The sequence below is a fragment of the Mesoplodon densirostris genome, chromosome 2 (assembly GCF_025265405.1).
Source record: "Mesoplodon densirostris isolate mMesDen1 chromosome 2, mMesDen1 primary haplotype, whole genome shotgun sequence".
Classification (NCBI taxonomy): Eukaryota; Metazoa; Chordata; class Mammalia; order Artiodactyla; family Ziphiidae; genus Mesoplodon; species Mesoplodon densirostris.
Window position 1 is genome coordinate 120,177,409 of NC_082662.1, and position 26,270 is coordinate 120,203,678.

At 46.7% G+C, this 26,270-nt stretch overlaps 2 protein-coding genes across 2 annotated transcripts; one reads left to right on the plus strand and one right to left on the minus strand.

Annotated features, from left to right (window-relative positions):
* Positions 1-33: 33 nt before the first annotated feature.
* Positions 34-4,657, plus strand: TOMM40L (translocase of outer mitochondrial membrane 40 like). Its single transcript, XM_060090826.1, has 10 exons — positions 34-135; positions 466-616; positions 909-976; positions 1,275-1,367; positions 1,648-1,749; positions 1,897-2,002; positions 2,193-2,315; positions 2,477-2,553; positions 2,746-2,848; positions 2,988-4,657. The coding sequence occupies exons 1-10, from the start codon at positions 43-45 to the stop codon at positions 3,125-3,127; spliced, it is 1,056 nt and encodes a 351-aa protein (XP_059946809.1). The 5' UTR covers positions 34-42; the 3' UTR covers positions 3,128-4,657.
* NR1I3 (nuclear receptor subfamily 1 group I member 3) lies at positions 3,853-9,271 on the minus strand. The gene is given in 12 exon segments (XM_060090827.1): positions 3,853-3,897; positions 3,899-3,983; positions 4,847-4,952; positions 5,542-5,633; positions 5,635-5,692; positions 5,909-6,019; positions 6,022-6,049; positions 6,273-6,358; positions 6,361-6,436; positions 7,825-7,874; positions 7,877-7,938; positions 9,165-9,271. Coding segments are annotated over 12 exon segments (906 nt in total).
* Positions 9,272-26,270: the final 16,999 nt, after the last annotated feature.

Sequence of the window (26,270 nt, forward strand, 5' to 3'; positions counted from 1 at the left end):
TTTTCGCCCGGTTCCAAGATGGTGTTCATGACTACGCTGGGAATGCAACGTGAAGCCGCAGTTCTGCCATCATTCAAGATGGCTGCCCCCATCAAGATGACCGGGGTGTGCCCGGGGGAAAGGGGCAGCATGATGGTATGAGACGGTAAGGGTTATTGCTCCATTGCAAGCCTCGCCTTAAGGCATAGGAATGAAGAGCAGAAAGGCTAGGAAGCTGGGTGAGGTCTGTGGTGGAGGCTAGGATTAGAGAATGGGGGAGGGTACAGGGGTGACAGGTGGGGGTGAGGGATTAAAGATGGGATGGGAGTGTGCCTGGGGTTCAAGCTCCCCACCGGTGCCCTCTCCCCGCACTTTTCCTTTTCCAGGTCTAGCGTCGGACCATGTGGAAGTTTCTGGGACTGGGGAGCCGGATAATGGGGGGTGGGGCCCGTGCGGGGTAGAGGGAGCAATAGCGTCCTTTCCCAGGCGAACCCCGGCCCCTCCCCTGACCTCTGGACTGAAATGGGGAACACGTTGGGCCTGGCACCGATGGGGGCTTTGCCCCGCCGGAGCCCCCGTCGAGAGGAACCTCTCCCCAACCCTGGGAGCTTTGATGAGCTGCACCGGCTATGCAAAGGTGAGAACTTGGCATCTGGGTGTCTCAAGTTGAAGGGGCAGAGAAGGGGAGGGTCTTGAATGGTGGGTGTCCAGTGATGGGAGCAGAAAAGGGAAGATCACAGCTGGGGCGTGCAGCCTCAGGGAGGATCAGGTGCTCAGTGGAGCGGAGCACTTCCTGTTACAGGACTTGAAAGGAGGTCAATTCCTCCAAAGCAGTTTCTATGGGATTGAAAGGGGGAGACTACTTCATGGTGTAGGGGTTCCTTGTCTGTGCTTATTCCTTCCCTTCCCCTCCCCTCCACCCGCTTCAGATGTATTCCCAGCACAGATGGAGGGAGTGAAGCTCGTTGTCAACAAGGTTCTGAGCAGCCATTTCCAGGTGCTCCCACTTTTCTGGCCCCTCCTTTCAATTCCTCCCTGCCTGTCTCTGGATCCTCTTCTTTCCTTTGTGCTCCAGCCTTAGCCAGGCTATATGGGGCAAAAGAGAGAGAATATGGGGGCTCTCTTTACTTCCTTTGCCTCTGGGACTTGTTGCTTTTAATCTGGTGACCCTCTGTATATGTTGGAATGTTTGGGATTCTTAAAAGACCTGCTGGATGGGGACAGGATGAAGGGTGGGATGGGGGATTGAAATAGAGCAGAAATGCTCTCTCCTCCATTAACTTCTCTTTCCTCAGGTGGCTCACACTGTGCACATGAGTGCTCTGGGCTTGCCGGGCTATCACCTCCATGCGGCCTATGCAGGGGACTGGCAACTTAGCCCAACTGAGGTGAGGGCTCCACACACCTGGGTTATCTCCCTAAACGCCCAGCTAGGACCCAGGTGTAGAGGAGGAGGAAATGTGTGTGTTATGAGGAAGAATGGGCAGGGCACCTCCTCTGTGTTTCTGCTGAATTGGGTGAGGGTGGGGAAACATTTCTGTGATGAGCTGGGAGTTTGTCCTTGTGGCTCCACTAGGGGGCACTGGGTACCGCTAAAGAAATCCTACATTCAGATTTAGGCTGAGTGGTGCCACCCAGCTCAGTCTTACTCTGGACACTCTTCAACAGGTGTTCCCCACTGTGGTCGGGGATATGGACAGCAGTGGCAGCCTCAACGCCCAGGTCCTGCTCCTCTTGGCAGAGCGGCTCCGAGCCAAGGCTGTCTTCCAGGTGACCTATGGTTCCTGCCTTCATCTACTGAAGCCTTTCCTCTTTCTCCCCCATGAGTGTCCTGCTCTGGGGGCTCAGGGGGAGGAGCGGAGGCAACAGTGATCATAAAGAGAGAGGGAGATTTTACTTCTCCCTCTCCCTCCCCAGACGCAGCAGGCCAAGTTCCTGACATGGCAGTTTGATGGCGAGTATCGGGGAGATGACTACACAGCCACTCTGACCCTAGGAAATCCTGACCTGATTGGGGAATCGGGTGAGGAATTGGTACAGGGTTCTTTTTGTCTTCGCTGCCCACTTGCTAATGCTGGCTATGCCTCTTCCTTGTCTGAACAGTTCAGGGATTAGAAAAGAAACTTTCTGGGGCAGGCTGGGGTTGGGGGCTGCTGGGGGGTGAGGTAGAGGGCCTGTCTCTGTGAGTGACTCCATGTCTCCCCACCCCACAGTGATCATGGTCGCTCACTTCCTGCAGAGCCTCACTCATCGGCTGGTGTTGGGAGGAGAGCTAGTTTATCACCGGCGGCCAGGCGAAGAGGGCGCCATTTTGACGCTGGCTGGGAAGTACTCGGGTATGGGGTGAGGAGGAATAGTGACAGGGAGGGAAATTCTGGACTTGGCTGGGGTCCTGGCCTGTGTTCTATTACAGTAACGCTCCTTTTCACTTGTACTTTGGGTTTTTTTTTTTTGTGTGTGTGTGTGTGTTTGTGTTTTTGTGCTTTGGTTTTGACAGCTGTACACTGGGTAGCTACCTTGAATGTGGGATCAGGTGGGGCCCATGCAAGTTATTACCACAAGGCAAACGAACAGGTGAGCCTACTGATCCCATCCCCTGCCTCAACGAGTCCCTCCCAACCTCCACAGGCCCTGCTGACCCACTATTCTTCCTACCCTCGCTACATATACGTTTCATATGCACCTTCATTCTGCTGAACCCCTGTCAGGACTCCTCTAGTCTTCACTGAGACAGATCCCTCTCCCATCCTTGCCCATGGTTCTCAGGTTCAGGTTGGAGTGGAGTTTGAAGCAAATACGAGGCTACAAGACACAACTTTCTCCTTTGGTTACCACCTGACTCTGCCCCAGGCCAACATGGTATTTAGAGGTGAGGGTTATTCAGATGACATTCGAAGGTGCTGAGGGATTGGGGTGGGCGACAGCGGGAGGGAAGCTCCGCTTTCCTCTGCTGGCTCCTTTCTCCGAGCCCTGTTAGATAACCTAGTGTATATTCTCTTCCCCAACAGGCTTGGTGGATAGTAACTGGTGTGTGGGTGCTGTGCTGGAGAAGAAGATGCCCCCCCTGCCTGTCACCCTGGCCCTTGGAGCCTTCCTTAATCACTGGCGCAACAGATTCCACTGTGGCTTCAGCATCACTGTGGGCTGAGGTTGTCCCAGAGCCAGCCCCCAGAACAGCTGGAACCTCTGAGTCAGGTGCCCTGGGGCCAGGAACTAGGCCCCTCTCAAGAGCCCACCTTGTTGGGTGACCTCTAGGTCCCAGGAGCAGAGTGGGGACAATACATGCCCTCCTCAGAACTGGAGCTGCCACAGAGGCAGCTGCTGAGGCAGTGGTTTGAGGCTCCCCCCTCTGCCATCAGCCCCAGTTTCATCTTCCCGTACTCTTATGGCTCTGGACTAAGGGAGGCGGATTAAGGGGTCTGTCTGGCTGCATTTTCTCCCCTCACTCCCACCTCCTTCATTTCCTTATGGATTAAAGCTCCTAGCCTCTTCCTCTTCAGAGCAGAAAAATCTGCATGGGATTAGCTCCCCATCCTGTTTTCCATCCCAGAGTTTCCCAAGGCTGGGAAAGAAGGGCTGAAGGGCTAAATCTTTGACCTCAGAAAGTGGGGCCCACCTATTCCCAGATGGAGCTTCTTTACCTCTTAGCCCTGAGGCTTCCTCCTTCCCCATCTTCTGTGCTTCCAGAGAACAACTTTGTCCCCATGGCCACCCCTCATTCTCCCCATTACCGCATGAAGAGGCAGATATTGCTTTAATCTTTCATTGCAACCAGTGGGCTCCCTGTTTACTGGCTCCAGCCTCTGGTCCGAGCATTTTCCCCTTTCCAGTCCAGCGTGTCCAGGTGGGCTGGGGAAGGAGGCAAACTGGGCCTCAGCTGCAGGTCTCCTGGAGCAGTGGCACCATGGTGGACAGTCCCCTGGATGTTCTCGATTTGGTACCAACATGCATTGTTAATGCTTCGGAGATCAGCCAACAGGCTCAGCAGCTTCGCATATAGAAACCTTTGGGGTCACCAGGGAAGGAGGAGAGAGATAGGCAGCTGAGAGTCTTGTCCTGAGGCCCTGACCCCCTAAACTGCCTCTCTGTGAAGCTAGGTCTGAACATTAGGGAAAATATGCTCTGATGTGACAAATGTATCAAAAGTTCCAAAGGTCCCCAGTGGGGCCTCTGTCTGACACTGACTTCTCTCACCATGCCGTTTTTCTTAAACCCAGAGCTCAGAGGGCCAAGTGTGAAGAAAGCCCCAGACTTTGCCAGATATTCAGCTGTGTGGAATCTGAGGATCTGGCCTTCTAGAGCAGGTTCTAGAAGGTGGGTGTGTTCTATGGTATAAAGCAACCCTCTTCTGGCCAAACTGGCACATTGAGGAATAAGCAAAACAGAAGTGGAGTGTACTTCAGAGCCTGGTTAGATCATGGACTGTTGAACCAGGGACTGGCGTTGGCCATGAAACTGAATGACCATAACTTCAAGGGGAATGAAAAATTAAAGGGATTGGACCAATGGAGAGGAGGGGAAGGGCCAAGGAAAGAGAGTGAACAAGATTCTTGAAAGGCTGTTTTAGTCTGGAGGAGTTGGATTGGTGAGGTGATGGATGTCATCAATCTCAGGAATGCTATTATACCGAGCCTGTGAGCTACTACTTTGCATCTCTTCTGAATAAAAAAATCTGGAAAAAGTGAGATGAAACAGCAGTAGGAGCAATTTGAATGCCGGAACTCTATGAGATGGGAGGGAAGGTCTAGACCCCCAGGGGCCCTGGTTTCCCAAAGGAAAGGACAGTAAAAGCACTCATCCTGAGTTCAGTGTCTCCCTAACTCCTTCCCACCCTGGTGCAGCCTCCACGTGCCCAGTTCCACTGTACCGGTCCCGGGGATTTTGCTGCTGGCCTTTGATATAGCTCTGCAGAGTCAGCGCTATCTCCTCTTGCAACTGATCAGTCCCCTGTCTCTGGGTTCTCCCAGGCTGGTCTATAAGATAGGGAGTGGGGAAGGACAAGGTGGGAGGTTGCGGGTGGCCTGCATGGTGCCCTGGGGAGCCAAGACTGGGATAGACCCATTCCACAGGTTTGAAGACTAAAAGGCCTGGATGGATGGATTCAGGGAGCTGGGAGTTTGGGCAGAGGTGGTGGAACAAAAGCTTCTGGGCTTTGATGGATGCTTCCCAGGAGAGAAGAGGGCCATGGCAACCATGAACACATACTCCAGGCTCCTGGAGCTGCAGTTGGCGCAGTGTCCTATGGAAGCCGAAGAGAACGCCAAAAACTCTTCCTGGAACCCCACTGTGGGTTCCAGGCACATGGGCTTCAGTAGTTGTGTCACGCGGGTTTCGTAGTTGTGGCTCTCGGGCTCTAGAGCGCAGGCTCAGTAGTTGTGGCGCACGGGCTGAGTTGCTCCGCGGCATGTGGGATCTTCCCGGACCAGGGCTCAAACCCGTGTCCCCTGCGTTGGCAGGCGGATTCCTAACCACTGCACCACCAGGCTTAGGAGCCTTCAGGTCACCTCGCCACATACCATACCGAAGGGATGCATGACCTCTACTGTTCTAGCACCATCTCACCATGCACTCCATCTTCTACTGTGTAGCGAAGAGGCCCGCAGAGGAAGTTTTGTGTTTGGAGACAGAAAGTGGTACTGAGTGCAATGTGACATTTCTACAGCTGCTTCCTTGAGAAGAGAGATCTGGTCCTCCATGGGCCAGAGCAGGAAACCTGCTCTTTAGACTCTAGTCTGAACTTCAGAGAGGGAGAGGAACTCCCAGTTCTGATTGAGACACTTTAAAAAGCTGGGAATTCAAGACCTGGTACTTGAAAAGGCTGAGGGATGGGTTAGTTTGGTTAGTGACTTTTTGGGGGGCAGGGGTGGTGGTGAGGGTGGGATTATAATTTGCTGGAGTGTTTTCTTCCTGAAAGGTAAGGGCAGGTCACATACCGAAAGGGGCAGATCCTTGGTAAGCCTGATGATTTGCTGTACCATGAAAGTGTTGATGTCTGCGAAATGCGTGAGCAGAGGCAGTACAGGGAACTGGGTGGGCAGCGCTGGTGATGGATGAACAGATGAGCTGGAGGCTGCAGAGATCAGAGCCTGGGTGAGAGGCCCCGGTCCTAGGGATCTCTTTTAGGCCTCTCCAGCTTTATCTTGGAAGGGTTCCGGGCTAAGGAGTCTGCCTCGGCTGGGGTTCTGGAGAAGTCCTGTCCTCTATTGGTGCGTGGCACACAGCCCCCTCACTCAGGCCAGCCTCCTTGGGCACCCTTTTGGTCATATTTCAACTTGAATCCTGTAAATGCTCACCCTGAACTGCACAAACTGGTCAAACATGGCGCCCATGTGGTGAGTTTGGGCCCCCAGCAGTGTCTGGACTAGCTCTTTCTCCTCAGCTGCATCGATGCTTGCTGTGCCCGCAGCTGGGCCTGTCTTGCTCACCGCAACGCCCGGGCTTCTGCCGATGGGATCATTGTGCCCGGGGAAGGGATGTGACAAAACTATTGAGACTAGCAGAGAGCACCTTTCTCTGTCAGCCCCTGGTCTGGGGCCCTCAGACACTGCGTAATGAAGGATGCGGGGAGGGAGGAGAGTTCTTGAGGGCTCCTTGGGCTTGGCTGAAGTCCCAGGGGCTCCAGGTGGTAGGGGATTCCTGTACACTTTCCCCGACCTGTGAGGCACTGCAGCAGAAAACAATGCACTGTGGGAAGGAAAAAAATGATGGACAATAAAGTGGGAACAGTATAAGGAGATGTTTGACTTCTGGGGGAGCACTGAAGAGGGAGGGCTCGTGATACCAAAAACATCACCTTATGTTTGCATAGCTTTATAATTTCAAAGCTTCTGAGGATAAGTCTCACTGAATGAAACAGTCCTGTGGGTGGAGAGGGCAGGTGTTATTATCCATATTTTTCAGAAACAGACTGACATTCCAGTGACAGGTCCCAGGTCACAAAATACTTATGTGATGTAGACTGAATTCAAGATTTTTTGACTTCTACAGTTTCCTTTCCACTGCTCCATATTGAAAAGCAGTGTGACGTCATGGAGAAAGCAAGGGTCTGGTGAATACTGACTCTACAACTTTTCAGCTGAGTGGACTTGGACAAGTTGATTTCTGTTACTTTAAGTTGATTACGAGTTACCTTATCTTTTGGGGGCAGAGCCTTATTACCTGGCACAGAGAAAAAAAAATAATTCAACAATTATCAAGTACCTACTAGGTGACAGGCACTATATTTGAGGGATGGAAGAGTAAAAGCAAAGCATATAAACATCTAGGGGCAGAGCATTCCAGGTAGAGGCAACGGCACGTGCAAGTATAAGTTACAACAGTCTTGAGAAGAGTGTGCTTGGCGTGTCTGAGAATGGCATTGATGTCAGTGTGGCTGGGATGGGTTGAGCAAGAGGAAGAGTAGGAAGTGAAATCTGAGAGGTGGTATGGAGGAGCTGGACCGTGAGATCATGGACCATAAGAGAGAGGAGGAGCCCTTGGAGTTTTTGAGCAGAATAGTTACATTGTCTGACTTGTTTCAAAAAGCTTACTCTGGGGCTTCCCTAGTGGCGCAGTGGTTGAGAGTCCGCCTGCCGATGCAGGGGACACAGGTTCGTGCCCCGGTCCGGGAGGATCCCACATGCCGCGGAGCGGCTAGGCCAGTGAACCATGGCCGTTGAGCCTGCGCGTCCGGAGCCTGTGCTCCGCAACGGGAGAGGCCACAACAGTGAGAGGCCTGCGTACCGCAAAAAAAAAAAAAAAGCTTACTCTGCCTGCCCTGTGGAGAATACGCTGTGGGAACAAGGGCAAAGCATAGTCATTGGAGGGACATAGTGGATTCTCGGGATGGAAAGGGGCCAACTCACTGTCCTTCTTCGTGCCAGCATCTAGGCACTTCTGCAACCTGCAGACTGGGCCTTGTTGACCTTCCAGCTTCCAGCAAAGGGGCACGTGAGACCGGTGCTTTTGCTGACTGTTCGCCTGAGAGGACAGAGACATTGTGAGGGTTGGGGATGGCAGCGAGCAGGTAGGTATGTGAGGGGCTGAAATGAAATGGTCAAAAAGAAACTGTGGTGGGAATTCCCTGGCAGTCCAGTGGTTATGAAACAGGAGGGAAGGGGGCAGGGCACAACCTTTGAAAGAATGACATAGCCCAAGGACATGACATAAACTGATTAGAACCAAATGGGTCCAAGATGGCAGAAAAGTCGAGTTCCACTAGACCTTGAGCCTCAGTATATGCTCACTGTAACACATCAGCAAGCTAAATGGCAAACCCACAGGTGCCATAACAGTTCCAAGGCTGACCATAAGGGTCAAAAAGTGGGTGGTGGCCCAATTCCTGGAAATCCTCATCTGTTCCCGAAATAGCTGGAATACTCCTCCCACTTTTTAGCCTATGAAATTACCCACCCCTATAAAAACTGACAATCCCATACCCTGGTGCCTTTCTCACCTTGTGAGATGGCCCACACCCTGTCTGTGGAGTGTGCTTCTCTCTAAATAAATCCACTTCTTACCTATCGCTTTGTCTCTCACTGAATTCTTTCTGCGATGAGACATCAAGAACCTGAGCTTCATTAAGTCCTGAAACCAGGTATGTGATCTCAGTTGGAAGACCGTAGGTTTTGGCCAGGTTCAAGTCCTGGCCGAGAGGGATCAAGTCCCGATCTGGGTCTAGGCTGGGTTCGAGTCCCGATCTGAGGTGTACCGTTTCAGTTAGGACTATGTGCTTTCACTGCCGAGGGCCTGGGGTTCAATCCCTGGTTGGGGAACTAATATCCCGCAAGTCAAGTGGCAAAAAAAAAAAAAAAAAAAAAATCTGTGGTGACATAGGCTACTCTGAGCTGTGCCCAGAAGTCCCTAGGGGTAGAGAGGATACAATGCATCTCAAGCATTTCCATGGGGGCACAGAATCAGTCAGGAAGGCCTAGTTGGTGCTGTACTAGTTTGGTGCTTTGCAGGTAGTGAGTACCCTTGACTAAGGGGTTGTGTCCATAGGACAAGCACTCAGCTTTCCCTCTGTTATTTTGCCTCATGTTTATACAAGTGTTAAGGTTGGCAATTTGCAGCGTGCTAGCCACAGGGTAGTTAGGCTTCAGGAGGCAGGAGTGATGTAACTGGACAAGCTTGGGCATGTGCCAGGGCTTAAAGGCTGCCTGGCAGGCAGTTTGGGAGGGCGTTTCTGTTGGGGAGGAGGTTCTCACCTGAAGAAACCCTTGCAGTCCTCAAAAGTCAGGGCATGGAAGTGATAGCCTGTGGCTCAGTTCCTGCACACCACACAATTCCTCGGCTCATCTTCCTCACTGGCCATGGCTTCAGGTGTTGCAGTGGCTGTCACAGGCCCCTGAATGTCAGAGGGGTTATCAGTCAGCTCTGGACCACCCTTGACCTTCTTCCCCTTCTGCAGAGCCTCTTCCCAAACCTGCCCTCGGCCTGACCCCCTACATTATCTGCACTTTATTGCTTTTAGTCTCTGGGCCCCGAAAGTTTTCCTACCTCCTTCTCTTCCCACTCTGACCCTGCTTTCCCCTTGAGCTCAAGAGCTGCTAGTGTTTAGAGTTAGGGATTACAGCCCTCAGTATCTGGAAAACAAGGATAGAAACTGCTCCTTATCAGATCCATGTAGATTTTCCCTATTGCTGAGGAGAGAGGGAGAGAGCAAGCTTTTTCACATGCAGGATGTCAACAGTAAAAGAATAGGCATAACAATTGTACAAAGCTCCCAAAAGGAAAGTTTTTCAAAAGAGATTGGGGTCTAATTAAGGGCTTATGTAAAGAGCTAGAAGAGGTGGTCCCACTTCCCAACAAGGGAGGGCTGAGAATTAAATCAGAATGGCCTCTAAAACATTAGATAGGGCTTCCCTGGTGGCACAGTGGTTGAGAGTCCGCCTGCCGATGCAGGGGACACGGGTTCATGCCCCAGTCCGGGAAGATCCCACATGCTGCGGAGAGGCTGGGCCCGTGAGCCATGGCCGCTGAGCCTGTATGTCCGGAGCCTGTGCTCCGCAACGGGAGAGGCCACAACAGTGAGAGGCCCGCATACCGCAAAAAAATAAAAACATTAAAAAATAAAACATTAGATATATGGGATTGATCTGGGGGCTCTTGCACCAGAGCTGGCATCATGGGAGTGTGCCCTGTGCAGTCACACAGGCTCTGTGCTCAGAGGGATCTTGGGCTTGGTTTAATGCTCTGATGTTGCCACTGTCTTGAAATTCTTTTTTTTTTTTAAATAAATTTATTTATCTGTTTTTGGCTGCACTGGGTCTTCATTGCTGCGCATGGGCTTTCTCTAGTCGTGGTGCGTGGGCTTCTCATTGCGGTGGCTTCTCTTGTTGCGGAGCATGGGCTCTATGCGTGCGGGCTTCAGTAGTTGTGGTACTCGGGCTCAGTAGTTGTGGCACATGGGCTTAGTTTCTCCGCGGCATGTGGGATCTTCCCGGACCAGGGCTCGAACCCGTGTTCCCTGCATTGGCAGGTGGATTCTTAACTACTGTGTCATCAGGGAGGTCCTGTCTTGAAATTCTTAATGATGTTTGAACAAGGAGCTCTGCATTTTCATTTTTCAGTGGGCCCTGCAAATTATGTACCTGGTTTGTATGGAGCCAAGATGAAGGACATCTAATTAATAAGTTTAAGAATCAGAAGTAGGAGCCTTCACTGGGGTTGTCTAGTGCTCCATAGACACTGAAGAATATTTTTCAAGTGTAAAAAATATGTATGTGTCCAGATGGCCAAGAGGCAGTTGAAAATATGCTCAACATCGCTAATTATTAGAGAAATGCAAATCAAAACTGCCATGAGATATCACTTCACACCAGTCAGAATGGCCATCATCAAAAAGTCTACAAACAATAAATGATGGAGAGGGTGTGGAGAAAAGGGAACCCTACTACACTGTTGGTGGGAATGTAAATTTGTGCAGCCACTATGGAGAACAGCAACGTGGATGGACCTGGAGATTATCATACTGAGTGAAGTAAGTCAGACAGAGAAAGACAAATATGATATCGCTTCCATATGGAATACAAAAAAATGATGCAAATGAACTGATTTACAAAACAGAAACAGACTCACAGACATAGAAAACAAACTTATGGTTACCAAAGGGGAAAGATGGGAGGGAAGGATAAGTTGGGAGTTTGGGATTGACAGGTACACTCTACTATATTTAAAATAAATAACCAACAAGGACCTGCTGTATAGCACAGGGAACTCTGCTCAGTATTCTGTAATCAGCTAAATGGGAAAAGAATTTGAAAAAGAATTGATATATGTATAACTGAATCACTTTGCTGTACACCTGAAACCAACACAACATTGTAAATCAACTATAGTCCAACATAAAATAAAAATTAAAAAAAATTTAAACAGTGGGAATTTCTAAAAGAAAAAGTGGGTATGTGTGTATACACATACACATGCACTCTCTCTCCCAACCTTTATGAACAGAAAAAGTAATTTCAAAAGCTATTTGGATGTTTTGGGGATGGGTAACATGTTGGATACATCTATGTTGGATAAATCCGATCCCCCACACACTGGAATAAGATCCAAATCCCAGTCTTTCACTTTGAAAGGTCTTTCTCACTGTACATCTCCCTGGGTGTTTGCTGTTTCTGCACTAATATAGTCTTCTCCTACTAGAATACAGCGTTTTTTTCTCTTTTTTTTCGGCATATCATCTGCTTCTTCAGTTAAGGGTTAAATTATAATTAATCATGCTCTAACAGTGAGTTAAAAGCCCAAGTGGAGGCTAGAGCCATAAAAATACACTTAGAGAGACAGAGACAGAGAGGAGAGATTGGGTTTAAAAGAGCCTTGTTTAGGTCCCCTTCATCTCAAGTAGGTGTAACATCCAACTATGTATAACTTACTGCATTTTTTTTTTTTTTTTTTTTTTGCTGTACGCGGGCCTCTCACTGCTGTGGCCTCTCCCGTTGCGGAGCACAGGCTCCGGACATACAGGCCCCGCGGCCATGGCTCGCGGGCCCAGCCGCTCCGCGGCACGTGGGATCCTCCGGGATCGGGGCACGAACCCGCGTCCCCTGCATCGGCAGGCGGACTCCCAACCACTGCGCCACCAGGGAGGCCCTAACTTACTGCATTTTGAAGTAAGCTGAGCGCCAGAGAACACAGGTGATTGCATCTGGTCCTTGGGAGTCGGTGAGCATATTTATGCATATGCATCTGTTGGTATCTTTGCTTGAGTGAGACTCTGTGAGAATTCATACTAACTCATTCAATCGACAAATACTGAGAACCTACTATGTATTAGACACTAAGGATAAAAAAGATGAATAAGATGCTCTCCTGCCCTCATGGAGTTTAAAGGTGTTAGTGGAGAGACAGACCTTTAAATAGATATAAAGAAATATAATCAGGAACTGCCCTGGTGGTCCAGGGGTTAAGACTCAGCACTTCCACTGCAGGGGGTGCATGTTCGATCCCTGGTTGGTGAACTAAGATTCAGCATGCCGGGCGGCACGGCTGAAAAAAAGAAAGAAAAGAAATATAATCCTATCACTGATGACGCTATGCACAGAGCATTCTGAGACTACAGAAGAGGGGCACATAATCCTGCTTTGGCAAAGAGGTGTTGAGTAGGAGGCAGGAAAGTCTTCCTGGAGGAGTGACAGCTGAGTTGATTTTTAAAGGATAAGAAGGAGTTAGCCAGATACAAATAAAAGGTAGTTCAGGTAGAGGGTACAAACTGAGAAGTTCAAGAAGCCAGATACAAAAAAGTAAATATGATAGAACCACGAACAGGTCTTTCTTGCTGGAGCATAACATTTCAGACTGGAGTGGGAAGAGAAAAGTCTAGAGAAATGGGGTATGAGGCTGAGATGTAGGCAGGGCCAGTTCATGGGAGCCCTCGTGTGCCAGAGAAAGCAGCTTAAGTCCATCAGGAAGCTTTTAAAGGGTAAGATGGGAAATGACATGGTCAGATCTATTCTAGATATCCAACTACTGGCTGTTTGGAAGATAGATTTGAGGGGGCAGGACTGGAGGCAAAGAAACCAGTTAGAAACTCTTGCCATAAAGTAGGTGAGGGATTAAGCCTGCTCTAGGATAGTGGTAGGATATAGTGAGTGCAGGAGAGGGTTTTGAAAAATACATGGGAGGTGAAATAATTGGAACTTGGTGATAACTAGAATGTCTAGGTTGAGAAAGAGGAAGAGTTAAAGATGACTCCAGGTTCCTAGCATGGGTGATTGAGTGGATGGTGGTACCACCAACAGGGAGAGAGACTACAGCAGGAGTATAGGGCCCTCCCTACTTGGACCCTTATCCTTTTCCACAGTTGCAGATCTACTCTAGCAATAAGTTATTAAGTACCCACTCTGTGGTGAGGCACTATGGAAAGGCATAAAAGAGAGGGTTCCTATTATCAAGGAATTTACTGTCTGATTATGGAGATTGCATAAGTAAATGGAACTCCGAGATCTTACAAGGAAATATATAATCAAACTCTAAATTGTGTGGTAAAGATCATGTATCATATTATAGGTATTAATTGCTTCATTAATTTGTTCTTATTATGAGCAGCGTACTGTGTAAGAATCCTTACCAGTGTTAACCCTGAAACATAAGTAATATCACCACTTTACAGATGAGAAAACTGAGGCCAGAGAGTTTAAATAACTTGTACAAGGATTACTATACCCAATAGTTTATTAGATGACTTCACCTGGATGTCACATAGGCATCTCAAATTCAGTATATCTACAGTGAAGCTTTATGATCCCTAAAGCACAAGCAACATAATAAAAAAAATAAGTGGTACTGCATCAAACTAAAAAGCTTCTGCATAGCAAAAGAAATGATCAACAAAATGAAAAGGCCACTTACAGAATGGGAGAAAATATTTGCAATCCACACATCTGTTAAGGGGTTAATATCCAAAATAAATAAGGAACTCATACAACTCAATAGCAAAAAACCCAAATAATCCAATTTTAAAATGGACAAAGGACCTGAATAGACATTTTTCCAAAGGAGCTATTCAGATGGCCAACAAGTACATGAAAATGTGCTCAACATTGCTAATATTTATGGAAATGCAAATCAAAACCACAATGAGATATCACCTCACAACTGTTAGAATGACAATCATCAAAAAGACAAGAAATATAAAAATTGTGAATCACTATGTTGTACATCTGAAACTTATGTAATACTGTTCATCAACTATACCTCAATAAACACACACACACACAAAAAAGAAAAGAAATGACAATTGTTGGTGAGGATGTGGAGAAAAGGGAAACTGTGTGCACTGTTGGTGGGAATGTAAATTGGTACAGTCACTGTGGAAAAGAGTATGGAAGTTCCTCAAAAAATTAAAAATAGAACGACCATATGATCCAGTAATTCTGCTTCTGGGTACCTATCTGAAGGAAACAAAATCACTGTCCCAAAGGGATATCTGTATCTCCATGGTCTTTGCAGCATTATTTATAATAGCCAAGACATGGAAACAACCTAAGTGACCATCAATAGATAAATGGATAAAGAAGATGATAGATATATAATATCTATTTAATATATGATATATATTTAATTCAGCCATAAAAAAGAAGGAAACGCTACCATTTCTGACAACATGGATGGACCTTGAGGGAATTATGCTAAGGGAATAAGAGAAAGACAAATACTGTATGATCTCATTTATATGTGCAATCTAAAAAAAAACCAAACTCGGGGACTTCCCTGGTGGTCCAGTGGTTAAGACTCCACGCTTCCACTGCAGGGGGCACCAATTTGAACCCTGGGGGAACTAAGATCCCGCATACCACGCAGGGCAGCCAAGAAAAAAAAACCCCAAACTCATAGAAATAAAGATCAGATCTAATCAGACTGGTGGTTGGCAGAGGTGGGGGGAGAGGTGAAGCTGGTCGAAAGTCACAATCTCCTAGCTATAATGTAAATAAATTCTGAGGTTGTAGTACACAACATGATGACTATAGTTAACAATACTATATTGTATATTTGAAGGTTGCTAAGGGAGCAGACCTTAAAAGTTCTCATTACAAGGAAAAAAACTGTAGCTGTGAGGTGAATCATTTGACAATATATACATATTAAGTCATTATGATGTACACCTTAAACTTACGCAATGTTACATGTCAATCGTACCTCAATAAAACTGGAAAAAATAAAAACAAAATGGAAATCATTGTCACCTCCCACAAACTAATTTCTCCTACACAACCTAACTTGGTGACTATCCCAACATGAGGAAGTATTGGGTTGGCCAAAAAGTTCGTTTGGGTTTTCCTGTAAGATGTTATGGAAAAACCCGAATGAACTTTTTGGCCAAGCAATAGAAAGCGCGTGTGGCTTGGAGTCATACAGACTTAAGTTCAGATTTTGACTCCAGCTCTTGCTAGCTGAATTACTTTTTTTTTTTTTTGGTTCCTTTCCTAATTATTTGAAGTCACTGAGACCCAGCTCCATGGGAGTCAGATATCATCAGACTGGGCCATTCCCAGACTGGCGAGGGGAGGCTGACTTCCTTTTCCTAGCTCAGTACTGAATTAGGGAGAAGTTCAGGCTAGAGGAGAGATGCTCTGGCCCAGGGCTGCCCCTTCACCTGGGGCCCAGGGATTGCCCTGAGCCTTCTTTTTTTGTTGTTGTTTTTTCCTGACCAGGGATTGAACCTGTGCCCTCGGCAGTGAAAGTGCAGAGACCTAAACGCTGGACTGCCAGGGAATTCCCTGGCCCTGAGCCTTCTTGTTCTTGGAGAAGTCCACCTTGCAGTTCTTTGAGATGGGGCTGTCTTAGGAACACACCTCTCTGACCTTGCTCTTCTTATGTACAGAAATGCTCCCCAGGCTTCATGGTCTCTCCCACTGAGCAGACTGAGACTGGGGGATGTGCTGCAGGATGCCCCTGGCATTCATGATGAACAGGCTTTCAGGGTTAACTGATGTCCTTACCCTCTTCCAACATACATGTCCTAGGTCAGGCTTTGAAAAACAACTGTGTTGATCGTAGCCTGGTAGGTTAAACTCTCTGAACTTTGGTTTTCTTATCTGGAAAAAAGGGTTTAATGATACCCACTAGCTGGGTTTGTTGTGAAGATTAAATAAAGTGATATATGTAAACTTCCTTACACAGTGCTTGGAATGTGGAAAGAAGTCAATACATATTCATTCTCTTACACTCTTCCTTTCCTTCTTTTCCACTGCTACCCTCTCCCTGATGTCAAGCCAGAAGCCAGGGAGTCACCTAGCCCCTTTTCTCTCCCTCACTAAAAAAGATCAGATGCCATGCCCTGTCATTCCTGTCTCCTGGCATCTACATGTCCACTACCTCTTAGCTGAATTCAGGCCCTCATCATTTTCCACGTATCAATGCAAGTAGTGGAATTAAATAATTAAATTAAATTATTCTCCCTAAGACCAGCTTCATCTATTTCCAACCCATCCTCCATGCTGTTGCTATTTCTAAAATGCAAATTTGATCATGTCTCTCCCCTGCTTAAAATTCTTCATTTGCTTCTCATCACCTTTGGGATAAAATCCAAGCTCTTTGGCAGGCCACACAAAGTGCTTTGTGATCTGGCCCCTATTTATCACTCTGCCTTCATCTATCCCACTTCCCTCCCCTGACCTAACACATCATACTTTGTGCTTAAGCACTCAAAGTTCCCTGAACAAGCTATGCTAACACACCTCTGAACATCTGCCCTTATTATTCAACCTGATTGGAATTGCCACACACACCCCACTTCCAAACCACCACACATCGCCCCCACCAGGTCCCCTTGATCCTTTTGGCCCTTCGGGCCTGAGTACAGCAGATCACCTCTGGGAGCCTGTGGGTTAGAGCTACACATCTGCTCACACATTTGTCACAGCACTTATCACATTGCAGAGCAACTGTCACTTTCTGACTGTCAATCACCTGTGAGTTGAAGTCAAGAGCTGCATCTTTTATTTTTGGATCCTTAGGGTCTTGAATACTCCAAGCACAGATAATAAATGTTTACAGAGTGAATAAATGGGCTGGGATATGAATTAAGGTCTGATTCCAAACTCATGCTCATTCTATGTGGCATCATGTTATTATTTGAGAATGCATTCATTCATTAAACAAATACTTAATGGGTATCTATTTTTCCAGGCATTTTTTAATAAGGTACATTTCATGTCATCTGAGTACATTTCCTGTTTCCCTCTTAGCTGCTGTCTTTCATAGCTGATTATCTTTTGCTGTTCTGAGTTTCTGACAGGATACTCATTAGTCTTTTAGTCTGATTCCTCACTCGTTTCTGACTTCTGAAAAATTGTTGCCTGCTGTTCTTACCTGACATGTTTGCAGTTGACATATGGTCAACCTCACTCAGCTGTCCACTGAGCCAAATTTCCAGTCTGGGCCTGCTTTATCTTATTTGGCCTCCCAAGTTTTGGCACAAACACTTCTTTGAATAGGAAGGGTTCAGGCTACCTCCTTTCCTTTGTACCTTGTAATCTGGTTTTGATCTTTAAATTCACTAAAGATCTCCGGTGACCTGTTGAATTCAATGGGCTTTCTCTTATGTTTCTCCCAATCAACCTCCCTATTGCTTTGACTCCCTGACAACCACATTATCTTCTTTGAAATGTCTTTCTCCCTAGCCTCCATGATGTTACGCGTTCCTGATTCTCAACCTGTACTTCTAGTAGCTCTTTTTTCTTTCTCCTCTATTGGATTCTCATTTTTCCTAAGGCTGTTGGTTATGGAAAACTATGGGTTTTTCTCTAAGGCTCAGTTTCAACCTCCTCACCTTTCTTCTTCTATGTTCTTCCCTAATAGTTCATCTAGTCACAAGGCTCTGTTAAAATGTAAAAAGAGCTCACATTTTAACATCACAGTTTACAGAGTGCCTTTACATACCTGATTTCATTTATCCTCATTCTAGTACGTGAATGTCTTCACAAATTAACTCCAGTTCCATGCATGGGATCTTGCTCTTCTTAGTAGCTTCTTATGATGCCTGTTCAGATTATTATTCTCATTCTATTCTTTTTTCTGGACTCTCACTGCACTTGCCCAGACTTCCACCACAGCACCCATAATAATATTGCACCTTCATGTTCACATGACCATATCTCCCCATCTCTCCCCTTCTAGACTGTAGTAGGTTCTATGTCATGTGGGTCTTCTTTTCCCAACACCTAGCATAAGTCCTGGCCATAATGTGTGTTTAATAGCCAGTGAATAATTGAACAACTCCCAATTTTCTGGTCCCGATTCCAAGAGTCACTTTGAATCCTCTCCTAAATCTTGTTATTGATTCCTTATGCCTTATGTTTCTTGATGTTGTCCCTTTTCTTCTGTTACTGTCACTATAGTCACCCAGACTATTGCACTTTGTACAATTATGACATCCCCATCTTTTTCTCCCTGCTCTTGGTCTTTCTATTGTCAAATCAGTCCTATGTTTTCCTTGCAAGAATAATCTAAAAATGCCATTTGTACAAGGGTAAGGTTTAAATTCCTTATTCTGACATTCAAGGCCCTCACACATCTCCTGCCACTTCCCTATCATAAACCTCAGTCTTCTTTCACCATCTTTTTCTTGTTATCACCCAGATGTCAGATTGACACCTTTTCCTCCTTCCCCGCTTCCTTCTAACATTTGTCTAAATTTTACCCTTCCTTTATCCAACCCAAATCCCATTTTCTCCAGGAAGCTTTTGATTCTTTCAGTCTTAGACAATGTCTTTCTTCTTAGACCTATACTGTTTACTGTTATACAACTTACTGTTGTAGCATACTTGGGCATTTAATCATCTATGGCAGGGATCGGCAGTTTATGACCTGTAAGCCAAATCTGGCCTGCTGCCTGTTTTTGCACAGTCTGTGAACTAAGAATGGTTTTTACATTAAAAATGAAAAAGAAGGGCTTCCCTGGTGGTGCAGTGGTTGAGGGTCCACCTGCCGATGCAGGGGACATGGGTTCATGCCCCGGTCCGGGAGGATCCCACATGCCGCGGAGCGGCTGGGCCCGTGAGCCATGGCCGTTGAGCCTGCGCGTCTGGAGCCTGTGCTCCGCAACGGGAGAGGCCACAGCAGTGAGAGGCCCGCGTACCGCAAAAAACTAAAAAAAGTAAAAGAAGAAAAAGAATATTTCACAGCACATGGAAATTATATGAAATTCACATGTTAGTGTCCATAAATAAAGTTTTATTAGAATATAGCCACACCTATTTTGTTTAGATATTGTCTATGACTGCTTTCAAGCTATAATGGGAGGCTCACGTAGTTTAACTATAGGGCCTACAAAGCCTAAAATATTTACTCTCTGGCTGTTACAGAAAAAGCTTGCTAACCTCTGATCTAGGATCTTGAATTCTCTGTATAATCTTTGCATCACTGTTCAAGAACTTTGGAGAGGTCTGCTTCACTAAAGACAATCTTTTCAAGGCTAATTAGCTGTTCCTTAGACAGGTGGGGGAAGCCAGAGAGTAGGCTGCATAGAGTAAGTAGGAGCTAGCCTACTTAGAATTTAGTAACTTAGGCAACCAGATTCGCATTGGAAAGTGAGAGTCAGAAGATCCCAGGTAGATGGGGGAAAAGATGTGATCTTCTTTTCCATCTTCTCTGTTTCCGAAGTAGCAGAGAAAATGTAAACACACGGAAGGTCTAGCTAGAGAAAGGGTATTTGAGGTCTTATCTGAATCTGGTTGTTGAGAAGGAATCAGTGGTTGCTGGCTGAGAGAAGCTCAGCTATTAATGACTCAGTTATTACAGGCCATGAAAGAAACTATCAAAAGGGTGTAACAGCTAAAGCTGAAAGTGTTTGGCTTTGGCTGACTGAAGCTTTAAGTAGGCTAAAAGGTTTTACAATGCCTAGAAGTATCACAGGCAAGAGCATTTAAAGGATTTCTTTAAAGTAGAAATGAAAGCTAGATATTTAGAAATAGCAGTTGAAGTTATCAGAAAGTTCCTGACTTTTACCTAGGTGTTCTATTTCTTTTCATCTTGCTCTAATCATATTTTTTTCTTAAAACTTATACAACATAGTGATTATTTAGTAAAGTTCCTTCTTATTGAAAAGTAATCTATATAGATTGGACTGTGGGCTTCATCTTACACATCAGCTCCCTACATCTGGGCAGAATTCACTTGCTAGTTTTGGTACTCAAACATATACCATCAAATGGGTTCCTACTTGAATTGCAGGAAGAAAAGTCCTAGACTCTAGGAGATAGGACTTGCATATTGAAATCTATTTTAATGGCAACAATAGGTGCAAGGTCATAATGTGCGCGCGTGTGTGTGTGTGTGTGTGTGTGTGTGTGTGTGTGTCTCTCATTTTTTTAATAGCTTCACCACCACAGTGGAGCACAGTGGAGCGCAAATTGTCAGACTGAGATTGAATGAGTAAACAGTTGTAAATTAACTTTTGGGGGGAGCTCATTACCTATTCAAGTAGACGCTAGGGGACCATCATTTTGTTGGAGAAGGATTTTTCGCATTATGTGGGAGGTAGAATTGATGAAACCTAAAATGTCTTTCAACTCCTTAGATCTATGATCTTCCAAATCAAACAGGCATTTCTAAATTTCCCTGTTCTTTGCCACAGAATACCGTCCCCTTGCATCTCTCTGTCTCTCTTTTGCTCTCTCTGTCCCTCTCTGTCTCTATCTCTCCCTCTCCTTCCCTTCCTCCTTTCTGTCCTTCTCTTATTCAGACTGCCATCCTATTACTAAATCTTAATCTGTAACATCTCTTGGCTTTTACCCTTTCATTCAGTTTCCTGATTCACAATGCACCCTCTTGATCTCCTTCCAGCTCTTCTTTCTTCACTTTCTCAAACTCACACACTCCTTCCCTCCCTCTCTCTCTCCTTCCTTCGTGTACTACTCCTTCCTCTCCTTCCTTCTTTGCTCCCCCTGCTTCATTTTCCATCTTCTCATCCCCCGACGGTCTCCCCCTCCTTCCCGCTCTCTGTCTTACCCTAGTTTGGAAATGCAGCAGACCTCTGAGCCTGCCACCATTGGATGTCAGGGGCTGTCACTCTGCGGCAGGAAGAGCTCCTATTGGTCGGGCTGGAGGCTGGTAGGGAGCTGACTATAAAAGGTGGGGCCGGCGGAGGCTCGCGGACCGGCTGACAGGACAGGGTCGGACGGGGACTCCTAGCAGGGAGCTGAGCGCCTGGAGCTGGGGTACGGGCACTGGAGCAGCGGCTCTCCGCACTAACTCTCCTCGCCTCGTCAGCGGGGCCCCTGCCTCAGAGCCCGGCAACTCGCGGCCGTCGCCCGAGCAGCCTGAGTGCCCCTTGTCTCCCCTGCACGTGTCGCGCCCCGCGCGTCCCGTCTGGCCGCCGCGATGAGCGAGGTGAGAGGCGCTGCCCGGCCCCGCCGCTGCGGACTAGGGCTGCGGCGCGGGGAGGCCGCGGCTCGGGGTCCCAGGGCTGCGAGGGAGGGTGCTGCAGCCCAGAGCCGCTGAGAATCCTCCCGGGACGCCCCCTGCCTCTCTGGGAAAGCTCCCACCTTGGAGTGCTGGGGAGCGATTGGAAGAGGGAGGCTTTAAGTTCCCTGACTGTCGGTAGAGATTCTGGGGGACTGGAATCGACTGTAGAATGGGAGGGCTGAGATCTCAGGTCGTAAGTTTTATCCTCAGGATACTGCCTTCTGCATAGGTCTTACTGCTCCGAAGTTACTTGAGCTTCCCTTCACTCCCCAGACTTCTGAGAAAAACATTAGCTTCTGTCTTCCCTCTCCTAGGGCTGTATTGCTTTTACACTCCTTATGTAGCATTCAACGGAGAACTCCAGCCCTCGTCCCCTGGGGTGGCCACTTCGCCCCTTTTAGGAAGGTGGCATCCTACCCTCCACTCATTCAATCAAGAACCAACCGTTGGAGGGACCATTCTGATATTCAGAAGCCTTGTAGTGGGGGCCTGTCTGGCTCCTGGGGAGATGTCCCCTTCAAGAGTAGACCTCCTTCTGCAGTGCTTGTTACACCCCGAGTCTCCACAGGGTCCGTGGTCATCCGAGCCAGACCCAGTCCATTAACTGTGATTTCCTCTATTCAAAGAACGCTGTGCATCCGTGGGGGTCAAAGCAGACTGGGAAAGACCTCTTCCATTGTTTGACTGCATTTGTAGGCATCCAGAGACAAGGATCTTCCTTTCTAAGTGAAGTCAGTATGGGCAGTGACATCACAGGCTTGCTGTCTGCAACCCCTTTCCTAGTGCCCAGGATCTTGTGTTAAATCCAACATCTCAGCTATATGCCAGATCCCAGCTCTACTGCTTACTAGCCATGCGGCCTCAGGCAAGTTTACTAAACCTTTCTCTGCTTCAGTGTTTTATCTGCAAAATGGGGGCAATACTGGTCGTTCTAATGATTAAATGAGATAATATATGCCAAGTACTGAGAACAGTACCTGACAGAGAGTAGGCACTCATTGTATGTTAGATATTGTTATTATCTCCCTCTCTCTTTTAAAATTTAATTTTTTTTTAATTTTAGAGTATTTCAGAAAACTAGCATGAGAAGTGTCAAGGATACAAGGTTAGTGAAAGGGTAGGACCCTGTAGCCGAGATCTCAGTTTAGATCTTCATCTTTAGTTGGAGCTCTGCTGGCTCCTACCAAAAGCTCTCGCCCAGGGAGCCAATTAGTGCCAACTACTATGTTTTGTTTGCCATGTCCACTAAGTTTATCCTGGAAAATTCAGCTACTCTGGGGGCTGCAGATGAACTAAAGTGGTTTCCTGTCCCTCAGATAGTTGTGACTGTGACCACAGCAGCCTTTCAGAAAGAAAGAAAAGGAAAAAAAAATTCAATCTTCTTTCCTTTTGCTTCTTTCAGCCCTAATATGAGAAGAGAGGTTTTCTTTGCCCTCTTTTCACTGAGGTCTAGAGTTCAACGCCCCCCTAGTGTTTCTAAATCTGAAAGTTGCAATTCAAGCCATCCCCTGGAGGTTTGTGATCTGAAGTCTATGCCAACATGAAGATGTGTGGTTAGCCTGTGCTTTTTAGGGGAAGTGCACAGCCTCTCTGTAGCATACACTACAGGGACTGGGATTTAGGGTGATATTTGGTGGGGTGACAAAGCTGTCACAAAGCAGTGTCAAGAAAAATAATTTGGTGTTTAAGGGGAAAGTCAAGTCTTGACTTAGCAGCTGTACTTGACTAGCCTCAATCAGGAACTCAGTAGAATGATGAGAGTGGGATCCTTGGATGGGAAGTAATGGACAGTGTCTGCAGGGCTGCCTGGCCTCCCAGGCTGTCAGAGTGAACTGGTCCTAACTAGCAATTTAGCTGTCGAAGCTGCCTCCTAATACACAGCTGAGCCTGGTTTCAGGGATGAGTATTTATAAAATCCAGAAGCAGCCACCTGGGCTTACACAGAGATCAGCTGTCTCTGAACCAGATCCCCAAAGGGCCTCTGCTTCCCCAGAGGCCAAGACCCAGCCTGTTTTCTTCCTCTTGTACAAGCTATGAAGAAAAGTGGAAGTGTTGTCCAGAGCTCTGAAGCTCTAGGGAGACTCCAAACTTCTTATTTCTCTCAGCCCAGCCCCAGGGGTCTCCTCTTTCAGGCTGGAGCCCTAGCCCAGGAAAGCCCTGTGCACTCTGAATCTTATGTAAGCTTCACCTCCCCCACCTGCTTATTGTCTTGCTTCAGTGAAACGGCATGAAATGAGAGAATTTGGGATCTCTTTAAGAGATTCCCATTTCAAATGAAGAACAAAAATTGGGGAGGGGGTCTCCAGACCTAGAGGAAAAGTGTAGGGTCCTGGTGATGCTGCTGGGGAAGGTCTCTGGTTATACTTTCCCTTCCTGGCTCTGCTGTCACTCAGTACTGCAGCAGAGCATTTCCCTGTGAGTGTGCGTGTTCGTGTGCAGAGGAGCTGCAGGGGCTCATCTCCAGCTTGTCTGCATTCACAGCTGCAGGCAGGACTTGATTGCTGTGAATCACAGTCTATCTCTTACAGTTTAATAACTTTTTGCTAGTTTCGGTGAAGAATGGGGATGGGAGATACATTCAGTCCATGAGGGCTCTTTCCTATAATCCCTTGTCATATGGTGTATCTGGCAGCTTAAAGCACACTTGCAAGTTCTTCTGTGATCCTGTTGCACTTCTCAACTGTAAAAAACCCAGCTGGAGGAATCCCTTGGTCCAGCAGTCATTCTGCTGAAATGGGGGTTATGGATGACTGGTAACTAGTTCCATGGTGTCTCTGCCCCATAGTGTCTGTCCCCAAGCTGGCAGGGGATAGAGCAAGGGACAGATCAACTAGAAACCTCAATAGAACCAGTACTCCCTCCTTTATTATTCTGTTTGCTGTCCTCCTAGGTAATAGGAATGGGATATCACACTTTGGGGATCACATTCTCCTTCCTGTGCATATCTGCCTGAATCTACAACCTCCTCCACAATGGAAGTTTGGTCAGGGTGACATCATTCTGTAATGTCTTCTGTGAACCATTTGTTAGGGAACCTGGTAGGGACTTGGAGGAAATCCAAGTTTCTTTCTTTCTCACTCACTGTTATTTTATTATTATGATGATTATGTTGGACGTATAAAACAGAAGAGCTTGATATTGGAAAGCCTTCCACCTCTAGAAATATCTGTCTTCTGAAGTAAGAGAAACCAGAATTTGGTTCTAGAACTTGCTCATACCTTTCTTAGTCACCAATCCAGGTTGTTGGCCTTAGCTGCTTGAGCAGGAGACTCTGGCTGATAAAAGTGGATGACTTTGTCATCCTGTGACCTGGGAATATAGACGAGTCTTCTTCCTAAGCTGCAGCTGTTATCAGTAACACGTTAGAATGTCAAGTCTCTGTAGGGACAGGCACCATAAGTATTGTGGCTAGAGTCCGAATATGCAAACCTGATGTGGCTTTCATGTCTGTCCATGGAGAATCTTAACTGATGACAGTGATGGAGATAGGGCTGCAAAGGCAGAGGAGGAAGTAGGATCAGGTCAATCAAGGCAAGTCACTACCTTGTCTTTTCAAGGTAATGGTTCTATGAATGCTTCCCCCTGTTTTCTTTCTGTTTTTCTATAGTTCCAAATTGTCTTTCATGAGTCTATGTTATCATGGAAAAAATAAGCTTAGTTTTGCAAAAATCCTTCTATCTAGAAGAAATACAGGATTTTTTTTTACCAAAAAAATCTCAAATAATACATCAAAACATTTTAGCGATATAATTTCAGATTTGTCAAGGAACCCTAAAGATCATCTGGTCCAAACTTCTCATTTTACAGATGAGGAGACTGAGGCCCAAACCTTATCTAAGTTTACACAGTATTAGAACCAACACTGGGGCATAGAACTGCTGCCTTCTTATCCCCAAAGAACTTTCCTTAAGACTCTTTTAACATGTGACTCCAGTGATAGAATGGTTTAATTTACATGCAACTTTGAAGGAATATATTACAAATAGTTTCTATAGGAGATCTAAGCAGTGTGATTTAATAAATCCTGAGCAAGAGGATAGAGAAAGAGGAGAGACCAACGTAGGATGATATGTACCAACGGGGTAAATTTTGGTAGAATACTAGACAGGGGAAGCACTATTCTTCCTAATGCAAGGTGCCTAGTCTCCTTAAAAGTGGGTGCAATGAATGTGCTGAAGTGGAGTAGGTAAGTTAATAGGAGTGTAGGAAGGGGGAAGTCTGGAGGTCCCCTTTTCATGCATTCTTAGTTTCTGGTGTCCATCACTGATTTCCATAACTGTAAAGCAACAAGGACCAGAAGGAGAGGTTTTCTTTCAGAAAAGAAAGGAATGAGCAATTCTCTTAACTCTAAAGTATTTGACTTGGAGGATCCAGTGCAGAAAACAGGTATCTAACTAAAATTGCTGTACCTGATAATCAAACAGGCGCTGAACATTTACTCCTCCTTCATTTGGCCACTTGACTTCCAAAGAGAGTACAAAGGCTTTGGGAGGAGAAATCTAGAAGAGGGAAAGAAGAACACATTACGCTGGCAAAGTGAGTGGTGAATACTAAGTGCATGATTTTCTAAATCCGTACTCCAGACCTACTGCTCAAAGTGACTTGCCCCAGAATTATTTTGCCTGCAAGAGTAAGCCAAGTCAGAAGCAGATCCCAAACCACTTTTTCTAAGAAATCTGCACCCCTGCAGGTGCCTAGACCTTATCACATTCTCCTCCCTGAAGCCTGATGATTGTTTAATTCCAGGCTGATGCCAGAAGGCAGGCCCACCTAGGTTTCCCAACCCCCCATCCAGGGGAAAGAGGTGCCATTTACCCTTCTGTTGTCCTTGGTGCTGCCTCCCTCCCACACAAAGCCCTCCAGCTGAGTGTTTGCTTTGTAGACTGTGGTGGGATGAATAC

Excerpts from the sequence above, each read along its gene's own strand:
- TOMM40L (XM_060090826.1), top strand. The coding sequence starts at position 43 with ATGCAACGTGAAGCCGCAGTTCTGCCATCATTCAAGATGGCTGCCCCC. Across the intron at positions 136-465 it reads GGGAAAGGGGCAGCATGATG|GCGAACCCCGGCCCCTCCCC; the intron begins GTATGAGACGGT and ends GTCCTTTCCCAG. Across the intron at positions 977-1,274 it reads TTCTGAGCAGCCATTTCCAG|GTGGCTCACACTGTGCACAT; the intron begins GTGCTCCCACTT and ends CTCTTTCCTCAG.